The 14,363-nt window shown below is 39.2% G+C and overlaps 1 protein-coding gene across 1 annotated transcript in view; it reads left to right on the forward strand.

Annotated features, from left to right (window-relative positions):
• Window positions 1–999: 999 nt before the first annotated feature.
• The window catches only part of pcsk5b (proprotein convertase subtilisin/kexin type 5b), a gene marked incomplete in the record, with an annotated part of 79,677 nt that continues 66,313 nt past the window's right edge, over window positions 1,000–14,363 (forward strand). The window contains 2 exon segments of the mRNA XM_014017337.1: window positions 1,000–1,734; window positions 5,817–5,921. Of these exon segments, the coding sequence (XP_013872791.1) occupies window positions 1,555–1,734; window positions 5,817–5,921 (285 nt within the window).

A 14,363-nucleotide genomic window follows, 5' to 3' on the forward strand; every position in this document is an offset into this window, starting at 1 on the left:
TATATACATTTATATATTTAAAACCATTTACAAGGAACAAACCTTTTAAAATTTAAAGCCATCACCTCTTCTATGTATGATAAAAGTTTTATTTGTTTGTTGATGTTAACTTTTGTGAAGAAAAACCACAATTATAAAAATGCAAAACTGGAAATAAAGCCTAAAACAAGCACAGTTACAAACTATTTCTACTGTAGTGTTATCCCAAACTATTAAGTTCTTTTCTTTTTTTAATGTCATATTAGTTTTAATAAATATGATTTTGGAGAGAAAACTAAAGTACCTGGAGAAAACCCACTCATGCACAGGGAGAATATGTAGACACAACCCAGGAAGTTGATCCAGCAATCTTCTTCCTTACAGGCTTTATGTTGCTCTACCAACTGTGCCACTGTACTGCCTAATTTTATATTTATTATATAATTATTTAAATTATTTAATTAATTTTTGATTAAAAATATATCTATGAACACAACCTCCTGAGAATCTCCATCTTTTTTTGAGAACACTGGTTGTAGACTGGTCTGGTTGTCCTTATTCAGAGGAGCTACATTTTAATTTTATTTATATTTTTTATTTTAAATAAAATATAAATTAATGTTTTTAACTCTTAATTGTTAAAAAAAATCAATGTTTTTTTTTTATATTTTTGAGGTTCTATTCCTTAAATAGGTGGGGGAATTGAAAAAGGAAAAACCTGGGTACTTAGGGGGCCTGAGAATTTGAGCAAACTTGACTTTTATGACAAAATTAAGAAAAAAAAAAAACAAACAACAACAACATATTGCACCAACCAGGAATAAAACTTAACCTAACTTTAATTTTTTGGGGGGAACTTGAAAGTTGACCAGTATAAATAAGTTTGACCCCTGTTTGATTTGCGTGTGTCAGTCATCTGTGTTGTGTTTAAAAAAAAACGCACCTCTTGTTTTTTTTTTYCCCCCTCCTCCTCGGCACAACACCGGGCGACGAGCGCACGAGACGGATCCAAACGGGGTGTTTTTAAGACCCAGCGGAGCTCGTGAGGGAAACCCCGCGGCTTTAGTTGTTTCTACTCTCCCGAGTGTCAGCTAGTTATTTGTGGGGAGGCGCTGTAGCCATTTCGCCACATAAAAAGCATGATGAGCTGAACGGGCCAACATCCGAGTTGTTGGTGGGAGAAGAGAAACCAGCTTTGAGGAGCTCCGCGCGCGCGCGCGCACAACACCAAAAACCTGCGCGTGAGCACGCACGGGCGCACGCACACACTTCCTCCTCGTCCTCCGTGGAAAAAAAAAGAGGGAGAGAGAGAGAGGGTACACGAACTTCCAACTCTCCCATGTGGAAAGCAGAGGTTTGAAGATAAGGTGTATTTTTCCTCCTCGCAGCTCTCCCTCTCTTTCTCCCTCTCAGTGTTATTTTATTTTTAATTTTTTTCCCCTTGCTCTTTGCCCGGATAATTGTGCTTCTATGAGCGTCTTTCTTGGCGAGAAGAGAAGTTTGGTTGTTTGCCTRGTCGGCTGAGGAGGCGGAGGAGGAGAAAAAGAAGAAGAGTCGGGTTAAAAGTAGGAGAAGATGGTCCACAACGCCGCCTGGAGAAGGAGCTTTCTTTGCGTCCTGGTGCTCAGTCTCGGCTTCGCGTCCCCGCCGTGCAAAGCTCGGATTTACACCAACCACTGGGCGGTCAGGATAGCCGGGGGACCCGAGGTGGCCGAGCAGATAGCGCAGAAATATGGCTATAGGAACATGGGACAGGTAAGTCACTGTTGTTGACAAAAAAGTTACTGCTCGTTTGTGTTYATTTGTCCTTCACCGGTCCGGACTTTAGACCCGACCTGAGCTCGCGGACCCTCTGCTCCGTGGCTCTCTGTGACCCTGCAGGGAAACAAAGACGTGGCTGGGAGCAGGATGGCACAACAGGTGCTTCTCTCCTCTGGGTTTCCACAGAGACAGCTTTGGGACACCGTGAACTCACCATCAGCCTCACAGCTGTCCCCTGGGTTTGGTGTCAGATCAGGGACTTCTGAAGACGACCTGAAACAGGTTCCCCTCTCTGACACATCTACAGCTTCAGCTGAAGGATTTCAATCAGAGTCTCCCCTTTTCTTCTTTAGTGGTGTGCATCTGTAACATCATGCTCACATGATTTGACAAGTTTCCCAGTTTTGACAGAACATTCTCAAGAAAGATTGTGAAATAAATGACTCACATTCCTGTGAAAGTAACTTTATATGGTGGCTTGTTTACAGTTATGATCCTACAGCCTCGGGCCCTACAGCACTCATGGGATTTGTCACCTCAGGCTAAAAAGCTAGGGCCTTTTGCTTATTATCCTACTTGAAAATGACTTTCAAGCACGTGGACGAGAGGAGAGCTTACCAGGTTTTCGTGGAAATATGTTTTGACCGAGTGCACAGGACCGTGATGTGCAATCAAAAGAAAGGAGCCGCATGAAACTACACACACGTACTCAAAGTACAACTAACATACATGGTTCATGCCTGCACTTGCCAGCGTTCAGTGTGCAGACAGCTCCGAACATGGAGAGGGAGGGGGCATTCTGACAGGTTGTTGTGGGGTAGCCTAGTCAACAGCTATTGAACCCCCTCACCCCTCCACTTCCACCTTACCCAGCCTGCCCACCCACCAAACTCCCCCAGAGAGCAGGCCTTAATGGCCTCGTTTATCCCTTCCCTTTGACAGCAGCTAATGTGCGGATCCCCCTCGCCCCTTAAATACACCCCCCCCTCCACCCACCCATAGGAATTCCCTCGTAGAGTGTCGCCCCCAACCCCCACGTTCGCCCTAATTTCCATTTCAATATGTAGCGTTCATTGGACTTTGACACCTCATACATAGACAAGAGTTTTGCTTCACTTCCTGGTTTGAGGGGTCACTCCCATGGGAGTGTTAACAGCACACTCTGGTTAATGTGAACTCTGTCATCAACTCCCCACCCTGCTAATCAGCGCMGCACTTGTGTTTATAGACAAATTCATTTTTTCAAGGGTTTTAAAGTTATTTTTGTTTATTTTGAACATGAGACGAGAATATATATATGTATATATTTTTAAGMGTGTAAGAAATTAAAGTGAGAGAAAAGGGAGAGGGAGGAAAATGATGCAGAACAGGGACAACATAGTCGTCTTGACGGGGTTGGGAAAAGGAAAAATCGGACAAAGATGAGCACACACTGGGAGATGCTAGAATGAAGGAGTGAAAGAAGGGACGATGGACGGATGAAATAAGTTGGCATGGAGTACTAGAGCACCTCGTTGGGGAATTCTGGGTAATCCTCTTAACCATGGAGCCCCCTTCCCAGACTAAGACACTGGCCCACATTGAGTCTAAATCAGCTGACAAGGCCCCAGACGTTGGTATCTGTCCAAATTGGTGTTTTTGAAGGGATGGGAGAGGATGTGGGACTCATTGAGAGCTACTGGTCGTAATCTGGAGCCAGTCGTGAATGGTAAACACTTGGATCAATAACAGTTTGAGAGATTATTTGTACAGTTTGGGTTGATGTGAAACTTCGTATTATTTTTCGAGCTAAATGTACAAGGTTTGGGTAAAGACACAATCAAATTTAAGAGAAAAAGCTACAAAAAATGCAAGAATATACAAAAGTGCAGAAAATTATAAAACAACTACCTAGAAAAACAGCTGTATAAAATCAAAAATGCAACATTTCATAAAATGTAAACCGAAGCTCCAAACATTGCAACAACTTGCAAAACTAGACAAACATACAAAAAGCATTTTAGAAACCAGAGAATATAAACGCAAGCATGAAAAATTGTTAGCAAATTGATCATTTCCTAAATTCCCTTTTGTTAATATATTGTCTTGTTGTGTTCTCAGACGCTTTAGTTCCTTAAATGTTATTTTTTATATATTTTGGGAATGTTATGATTTCTAAAAATCTTATGTTCTCTGTTTTTTGTGTTTTTACACCCTAGATCAGGGCTATTCAACTAAATTGCTCCGGGGGCCACAGTTACTGCAGGCCAACAGCTGAGGGGCCGAACATCCAGCAATTAAAGTCATTATGTAAATAAACCAAGTATTACAAAGATCTGTCACCTTTGAAGTAGTTTATTTTACTGTATTTAATCATAATACAAAATACAGAACCCCATGTAAAAGTAGTGATAGTTAAACAACAAAAACAAAAATAACACATTATGCCTCATATTTAACACACACATTATTTTGACATCTCTGACTTGCCAACTTTTTAAACCAATTTTATTTTCACTTCGGTAGTTTAATTTTCAACTGTTTGTAATTTTAACTGTCTTGAGTGTTCATAGAAATTGTTTTTTACCAGCTTGTAGCCAAGATTCTGCCGTTTCTGTAGATACCAATCATGTCTATGTTAAACTAAAAGAACCTAAAGTAATTAAAGTAGAAAACCGGGGGTTTGAGCTTAAGAGATGAATGAACCGATTGGCGGGCCGAACTTTGGTCACTCATGGGCCGGATGTGGCCCACAGGCCACCAGTTGAATAGCCCTGCCCTAGACCTATCTTTGCTATCTTAATCAAGTTAACGTCACATAGGTGCAGACATTGCAGGGTTTTATAATAAGTTAAAAATACATTGTATAAATTATGCACACTTCTTTTAACACTTTACTTTATAGAGCCCTGCAGAGTGTGTTTTTTTTCAAATTGTTGTTTGATATAAACAGACGAGACCAGAGAAACAAAACATCCTAAACAAACGATGTACGAGTGTTTCAGTCCCATATTAACTCCCACAAGTTTCCATTTAGCCAGTTTTCCTGCAGAAGTTGTAATTCATGTTGGATTTGGATAACATCTGTAGACTGTAAAAGTGCCTGCATATGTCTGTGATGGCTTGTGCTCATAACTACGATAACAACTCCAGCCCTTGTGCTATAATGAAGGATCAAAGGTAGGAGATAAAGACATTTTGCTGTGATAAAGGTTGTAAAAAGCAAAGCTTACTTGTTACTTTAGTTATTGGTGTGTAAGTTGATGAATTTGTGTCTGAAAAGTAGTTGAAATCTGATCTAATGGGTTCTGTGGCGTTGGATCAGCGATGCGTCACTGGACTCCTGGCAGCCATGACAGTTTGATCATCTGAGGGATTGAATGGTCTTAATCAATTATTAAAACTAATCGCCGTCCAGCAGCTTACTGTCTGTCTGTCATCGTTTGTCCTCATTTTCTCTGTCATGGAAAGGCTTTGATTGTGTTTCTGTATGTTTGACTGGTTTCCAGTCTTAATCTCTTTTAGCTTAACTTTTTTTATTCCCACATTTTGTCTTCTGGTTTCAAGAAACAAGAAATATTTGTGCATAGAAAATGATCAGTTATAACAAACTTTTTAAATAATTAGGGGTGCACAGATAAACCAACCCTAATTTTCTTAATTTTGGGTGATCGGATGATCTTATCCACCTCCGCAAAGGTCTGAAAATCAGCCACTCTCTCCTTTGCCTCTGCTGTGAGAGAGGGCTGTTGTCCAGTTAAAACAAGTTTGTATTGTTTCAAGGGTTTTGTTCAATGTTTTTCAATAAAATAAGGTAGGAACGTTTAAGGTGTTTTGTGACCTTAACACCTGACAGTGTCAGTTATAAAATAAATGGGGATCGGCCAAAATCGGAATCAGGTCAGGCTTTTTAAAGATCAGTGATCGGCCAGAAAACTGCAATTGCTCCAGCCCTTCAAATAATGTTTATTCATAATTCATGATCAGTCTTACTGTACATTTACTTTGCAGCACAACATCAAACACACAGTGACATGGTTATACTGAGAGCTAAATATCCTTATTTTATCTTCATTATTTATTTTCATATTTTGCAGATTGGGGACCTCAAAGACCACTATCACTTCTACCACAGTCGGACAATCAAGAGATCAACKTCGTCCAGCCGTGGTCGCCACAGTTTCATCTCCATGGAGCCCAAGGTGAGGTTTTCTGCGCAGTTTGAAAATGATTGTCTTCCTACTGCGGTTCTTGTTTATTTTATTGTAGTTATCCCTGGATTTAATTGCTCAGTTCTGTTGGATATGACTCAAAGAGCATTACCTGACTCATGTATGATATCATGTGATCAAACTGGCATTTGGAGACACAGTGGAKGAAACTCCATCTGGTAATGATGATCACGAGCAGGTGGTCCTGGAGTTTCAATGGGTTCATTAAAAATCAGGATGTGTGGTTATATTTTTAAGTGTTTTTGGCAGATTGGCAGATGAGCTATTTTAGCAACGCTTTTTTTTTTAAATCAGAAAATATTTATTTTTTTCTTCTTTGTATGTTCACATTTTTTATTTAGGTTAACTGGCCACAGGAAGTCCTGGTTACAAACTGACTGACTTAATGTTTTTCTGTTGTGATTGTACAATTTATAGTGCAATCCAATAAATTTCATGTATTAAACATAAGATGGGCAATGACTGGAAAACAATCCAAAATGCAGAAAAAAAGTCAAACTCATCTTCTTGCTTGTTTATAACCTTTTATAGAGATATCCTGGATTTTTTTCCCCCACAAAGTGAAGTTTGCACTAATTCACGTACATTAGAGAGAAGTCAGAAGAATCTCAGTTTGGAAAAACAGGGAGAATTTCTAATAGAGGAATCAAGCTAACAGTTAGTTATACAGGGACTTGTTTTAGAGTGCATTTCTGCCATCTAACATCTCAAACCTCAAAAAATATGTTTTAGATTTACTCAAATGCAACAGTATTTAAAAAAATACATTTACACAGCATCACCTTTTGTATCAGACAGCTGTTTACAGTGAGAATTGGTTGAGCTGACCTTCAGTCTGCCGCAAAATATGTTGTGTGAAATGCAAAATAAATAAATAAATAAAAAAAAAGCCCATATCAAACCTTTCTGCCAAACTGCTGTAATTTTTTTGAGAACTGTGTAGCTTTGGCAGATTTTTGGCTGCATTGTAAACAAAGTCTCACTTTCTAAGCACTCTAAATTTGACCAAATACCCTGGTCTCGCTGCTAAATCTAACCAGTTATTAAAAGCACATAACTGGACGTATGTCAGTAATGTTATGTCTAAATGTTTGCATTAGGAGTTATTAAGTAAATGACTTCAAATTGCTTTTAAAAAATAAGACTTTTTGGGGTACTTGTGCCTTCTTCATGTGCAAAACTTTTTTTTCTTGTCATCTTTGTTTTTGTTGTGTTTATGTTTGCCTTTTTAATGAAGATGGTTGTCGTACTAAATGTGATTTTTGAGAAGACAAGACGCATGAATGCATGCTGATTCCTGATGAATGGTAATGAATATATGACAGCAGCTTAACAACAGGGTGAAATGAGTAGAGGTGAACAGGAAGAGCAAGTTAAAGAAACACCACCTGTCAACCTTTGTTATTCACTTATGACTTTTGGTCTTGTGTTGTTTTTCTTTACTTTTTGTTTCTTTTCTTTTCTTTTGTGGCTTGCAAGTTCTTTTATCTTAACCTGTCTTCTCTATGTTTTACCTGCCTAGTCTCTCTTCTTATTTCTTCACTGATTCTTGCTKTAAGTGCACACACCTCCCTCTCTGTGTCTTGGGTGCTCTTGCCCTCTTGCCCCTGACACTGTGCCCTGATGGAGGAAAGGTTTGTGTGTTGATGCCAGCTGGCTGGAAGTGTGAGATTTCAGAAAATTGGATCAAAAAGAGAAGAGAGCCAYTCGAAAAGAGAGCCATTACAACTATTTAAGGATCAGGGAGAAATGGAAGAAATGTGAATTAAGAAAATCAAATAAAAGAGTAGAAGAAGTGGAGTTTTTACGTTCGTGTCCTTTTAGCCGTGGACTGGTCTGTGGCTTTAGGGTCAAGATGATGGCTAGTTTAGCTCCAGCTCAGGCTGGCAAACTGCTAATGATGTTGTGCAATCCGGTTCTGTGATGACAGACGTTCGTGTTTTGCGTCTGTGTGACTCAGAGGGTTTTAGCATGAAAGGCGCACCCTGCTATCTACTGTATTTAATGGCACACATGTTTCCATGGAAATACAGCACAGCATAGATTACTGGTTCATGGCATTAGCCTAACCACCGTGTCACCTACCCTTCAGGTCAAGGAACATTTTCTTTTTCAGCTGGTAGAATGTCCGTGCACTGATTTCTCTTCTTTCTCAATAATTAAAAAAATAATAATTCAGCAACTGGTATATTGCAAAAGTTTTTGCTCTTTTAGTCATGATAATTTTTAGGGATGCACGATAACTTGTTTTAAGAACCGATACCGATAACCGATAACATGCCGAGATAAGACTAGTCCAAAATGGGTAAGATCATAAGATAAACAACACTAAAACCAAATGACACTGTAAATTATACAATTTGAAATAAACTCTTAGCAAACAAACATTTATTAAAGAATATCAAACAAAACAATTTCTCAAATGGCCCTCTTTTTAAATAAAGGACATTAATTATAAAAAAGACCTTTAACACTGATCTCAGATTTAAACAAAAAAGAAAAAGTCATTCCACAAGTTCAAAACAGATAATGCACTAACACTAGTTAGATTCAAAGTACATTTGTTTTTATTGTTATTAATATATGATTTAAAATATTTTTCTACCTGAAACAGTGCTTCTGAGAGTGTGAATGCATTACGACTGCATCATACTTACAGGAAGACACACAGAGGCAGCGGCTATTCAGCATGGTAAACCGTGTCTAAAAAGGAGATAAAAGCTTCAGTCTTTAGTGAAGGTGAACGGCTGCTTGTCAAGCTCCATCGTTTCAATTGTTAGTGCTTGAGATTGGCGTCCTCTCTGGTAATTTTATTGGATTTGTCAAAAGCATCAGAAATGATTTAAGTCCCGATCTTGAACGCTAGCTTGTTGTTGTTAACATTTTAGCAGACAGACTTTGTGCTGCGTTCAGGAGGTAACAGACATTACATGTTCTAAAATTGGGAGATGTTTCGATTTTTATAATTATAAAGTTTGTGTGTATGATACATGGTTAATTGGTAAAATAATATAAATAATTCTTAAAATGACTGGTTGTTTTTCAGCACAGAGTATTCTAATTATTGTTCTAGTGAGAAAGTTGTTTTTTTCTGACGCAACTTGAACGTTGCTCGGGTCGTGTCGGACGGGATGCGGCTTGACCAAAACGGATAAAAATAAAGCAGCGCTGGCAAACTTGTACATATATTATCGGTTCTGTTTGTTATGATAATGGACCGATAAGTATGACGTCATAATTCCCAGATATCAGGCCGATAACTGTCATGCACCCCCTAATCATTTTTATAGATTAGGTCATGCAAAGATGAACTCACTCACTTTTAGTGTTTGTGTCAAATCTTCTTAAATCAAACAGATTTTTTTTACATTGCTTGGAAAAATTGTTACACACATTCTTGCTAATTGCTTTCGTCATTGTCCGTTGTAAATTCCTTGCATATTTTGCATAAGTCTGAACAAGAACACAGCTAAAACTACACCTTTATTGCTACAGTGGTAAATGATAAAATTCAGTGGGTATTTTGGCTCAAAGCAACTGAGAGTTTCAGCAGAGGGCAGGCAGAGCCATACACAGCTTCAGAGTTATAGTAGAAATATTAGTATTCAATCAGAAGCGAGCAATTTCATAGCTAGACCTGCCCAGAAGAGAAATTGAATTGTCTCTGTTGTTGGCCGATAGCATTGTATTTTTACCTGGTGACAAATCAGGAATGCCCACTGGAAGTATTATTGCATCTTTGAATCAAAGATAAACTGGTCATGATTTGTTTGCCAAAGGTCATGGTCTTCTAAACCTGATAAAGCAGCACAAACAACCGTGTGTGCTCACTCCTCAGATCTATTTAGAAGCGCCCGTTCACCCCACAGACATGTTACTGTACACCAGAGAAAGTCGTCTTTGCAGTTACTAATGTACAAGTAAAAATGGCTCAAGACTCTGCTAACCACAGAAACAGCCTAAATACATACGATAAAACATACAYGTCTGTGACCTCTTCTACTCTGTAAGTAATCATTTTTCATACAGAGTTCTGTCAAGACACTGGAGACTGAGCTTGTAAAGTGAACTTATTCAACCAAAGTCATAGATTTAAGCTGCTACTCAGTTTGTAGACATACTACTGTGAGTCAAATCTTTCTACACTAATCAATGTTTGCTTCTTCTCACACACGTCTGGCTCTTTGTTTACACTTTTGAGGGTGTAGATACACTGCCCTGCCAAAAAAAGTCACCACATGGATTTAACTAGGTGCTATGATGTGGGGTTGCTGCAGTTGGTCAGGTTTAGGTTCAGCAACAGTTTGTGCCATTGATCTATGTTACTGGATTGGACATCGCCTATAGCCGCTATAGCTAGCGACGCGCCGTCATAGGAGCCATTGCTATGCATTGAGTCATGTCAACAAAACGGTAGAATTTCAATGCGGGATGCGCGTCAATCTGTCACAAAAATATTCATAACACCCTCATTTCTTATCTGATTTCTATAAAATATGGCTGAAATTAAAGTTGATAAAATTGCCAATGTTGTGATAAAAATAATGTATTTGTCAAGAGATAAATCTATAAGCAGTCTGGGAACTTTTCATTATAGGTTTTTGCTAACGTATTTACAGTAGAAGCCCCTTTCCATCACATAAAGACAAATTTGCTGTTCCAAAAAATTATTATATTTTTTATTAATATTGTTATTATGGATATATTGAATGACCAGGTTATTCCATCAATGGATTGTTTCTTCCGTAATAGCACGGGCATATTTCAAGATGACAATGCCAGGATTCATCGGGCTTGAATTGTGAAAGAGTGGTTCAGGGAGCWTGAGACATCACTTTCACACATGGATTGGCTCCACAGAGTTCATTGAGAAGCTTTGAGATGTGCTGAGAAGGTTTTGTGTAGCGGTCAGACTCTGCCATCTTCAATGCAAGATCTTAGTGCAAACTTAATGCAACACTGGACGGAAATAAATCTTGTGACATTGCAGAAGCTTTTCCAAACAATGCCATAGCGAATGCTTGCCATAATCAAAACTAAAGACAGTCCAACGAAATATGTATGGCCTTTAGTTCTGGTGGTGACTTTTTTTTTGGCCAGGCAGTGTAGATGTTGTTTTAGCACATGTTTTAGTGGTGAAGACGTAACAAGACCTTTACCAAGTAGAAAACCTTTTGTAATTCCCAGACCCTTAATTTTTTTGCCACTCATTAAGTCTCTCATTTAGTTTTTATGACCAACAAAAACATGTTTTACAAATCTATTATTGTGGTAAGAGAACAGTGTAATGTTCAGGAAGACGTGCCAACACATAATGTACTTTACACTTCAGACAGCAGACRGTGCTTTTATAAACAGTGAGGAAAAAGTGGAATGGGTGTGGAGGGAACCTCCTGAGCTCAACCAGAGCTAAATTTATTTCTGACAATGTGGGAAGGATGCACTTCACAGCACTCACAACTCTTCATAATGCCTGTCTGTCGTACATTGTGTTAGTTATTAGTGTTGTTTAGAAATGTCTTATTAACTGTTAAGTTGTTTTACCAAATATTTACCTGAAAATATAGCAGAMTTTTTTCTCCTTTTTGGTGTGGTTATAGAAGTCAAATGAAAACAGGGTGAATATAAAACCATACAGGGTTCATGACTGGTGCATGCCCCAGAGCCAATCAGCTTCTAGGAAGCAGCCATGATCCACAAGCGCACAAAACCAAGAATCAATCAGATATTAACGAGACTGATGATAAGCCAGAAGACATAATATTTTGTACCTAGGAAWTTTTTTTGTATCCATCCTCTGACTTGCACTTTTCAAAACTTTTTTCTCTGAGTTGTATAAGGACAGTCACTTTAAAGGGGGTGACATATTTAATTACGTATTTGTCATTACAGTTTTTAAATTGGTATTACTCTGTAAAATGCTAATGTGAATTTGTCATTTAAGTTTTTTTTTTTCATTTGTTTTGTCAAAAAGGCAGATATCTATTGGCCATGATTGATTTATCAAGGCAATAAAAGCATTAAATATCCGAAGGGATTAATACTTTTTATAGTCTTTGTAACTACTGCRCTGCTGTGGTTTTTTTTTTTTTCATTATTTCCTTTTAAAGTCAGCGGAGATTAGAGAAGAAATGTTGAGCATTTCTGTGATTCTTCACAATCCTCTGGTGATTTTCAAGCAAAGAAAAAAAAGTGCAAACTTCTGTAGTTGAAGATGTTTCGCTTCTTATCTTTTTTTTAGCTGTAGAATAGAAATCTGGTTGTTTTGTCCTTCAATTTAATTGTTGTATTTGTTAATGGGATTACTGAATGACTGAGAATCAACTCCAACCTCTGGGGCCTCATGTATCAACGGTGCGGACCTACAAAAACCTTGCGTACGCCATTTTCCACACAAAACTCTGGATGGATCAAAACTGAAATGAACGTGGAAATGTGCACAGCCCCACGCCAACTCCAGGGCTGGCGTACGCACGTTTCTGTGGTTTTGGTTCCATTGGCAACACTTAGAGGTGATTCTGAGAAACTGTTCATGATGTGAAAATGATTTTTGTTCACAACAGACACACGTGGTTAACAATTATTACACACACACTTGGACGCAGATAGATAAAAGACGCTGAAAGTTGTGCCAAAAATCCATTCAACAGGAATGGATTCAGCCTTACTGGAGGATATAATAAATAGTGTAACACGCACACATTTATTTATAAACAGAATTTTGTGGTCCACGATGACGAGTGGCTCATCAGCCGTTTTCAGGAATAATCTTTTTTCGGTTCGGCACTGCTGCGCTCTGGAGCGCGACACTGCGAGTACCCATGCGCCACGCGTGCACGATCAGCAATAGTGATCAAACTGGGGTTCCACAGGAGCTTTCCAGAGGGAGCTGGCAGACCCATCGGGACTGTGCCAGTCCAGTCCACCCAAAGCAGAATCATGCCCAATGGAACAACTTCACCCATATGATTCTAAAGGCTGAGTTATGGTCGCGCTCTGGAGTACGCACCCTCGCCGGCAGTGGAGATGTTTCATACTTGGCGTTTACGTTGTTGTAGATTTCTCCAAAATGACACGTGGAAGTACACTTTACAACTTGTGAAAATACTGTAAGTAGGAGAGCAAAAGCTTGAAAGACAGACTGTGCACAAAGGCTGCRGCGCGTGCAGCGTTTGTGGACACTCTCCAACGTCRCGTCATGTGAACTCACCACTGAGACGCAGAGACTCGTTTCTTCATATCGGCTATGAAATAAACAAAGATCTATGTTCTACCAAACATCTAMKTTCCTCTGTGTTTACAGTAATTATGGTAATAAACTCGTGCGCAAAGATAATATTTTCAGACTCAATGGATGAGCCAGTTGCGCACCAAAGCAGCATGCGCACACTCACACACACACACACACACACCGACACGCAGTCACTCATTCTTTGCGTGATAAACATATTTTATTCATATTCTTACTTAGGTTTTTTTTTCTCACTCATATTATATTAAATTCATTATTTTCCTGACTCTAGAAATCATTTCTGATCTCGCAGGGATCAAACAAACGAGTCCTTCACACATGCAGGAAGTAATTTGCATCTGTTTAACATATGTTAATGAAGGCGTGTCAGGGGAGGTGTCTCACGTGCGCTCAGTTCAACGTTGGTTGTGATGTACAAAACAAATGTGCATGGATTCAGGCGTACGCACAGTTTGATACATCAGGATTTTTTCGTGCTTACGCCTTTTTCTGGATTTGACGCCACGTTTCAGTAAGAAATCCACGCAAGTCTTTGTACATGAGGCCCTTGGTGTTTTCCTACAAGAGTGAGTCATTTCCAGTCTGTTTCATGTAGATATACATTTACCTAAAAAGAATGGATGGCAAAATATCATTTCTACTAATAGTATTTACAGCAGTACAAGAAGTCATGCAAAAGGTAAAGTTTGTTTTATTATATAGTTGAAACAGTTACAGCATATTCAGTATTGATCTAATTGTTCGTCACCCCACTAGTTTTTGAGGTCACTGTGTTTAAYTGTCCCCCATCGCCGAGACGGAGGACTTATAAATGCTCTTTATCTGTCCGTCCATCCGTCACGTTACAATTTTAGAAAGCTGTAACTTTCACATAGAAAGATTGAAATACGCCAAACTTGGTTTGGGTCAGCCATGTTGCATGCCTGACTGTATCATGTGATATGACATCATCAAAGCCCCACCCTCCGACAACAGGAAGTGAGCTTTTTTAGGCTTGGGCTGTGTCCAAAACGGCAGGACGGGTCCTCCGGAGGACCCAGACTCCCCGGTCTCGGTGGGCTGGGTCCTTGGTAGACCGGGAAGACCGGAAAAAAAGAGGCTGTGGATTTGGACGGTCTAGCCTCCCCTCCTTACCCCGGTGTATGTCATGTCTCCTAGCA

The sequence above is a fragment of the Austrofundulus limnaeus genome, unplaced genomic scaffold, assembly GCF_001266775.1.
Source record: "Austrofundulus limnaeus strain Quisiro unplaced genomic scaffold, Austrofundulus_limnaeus-1.0 Scaffold166, whole genome shotgun sequence".
Lineage (NCBI taxonomy): Eukaryota > Metazoa > Chordata > Actinopteri > Cyprinodontiformes > Rivulidae > Austrofundulus > Austrofundulus limnaeus.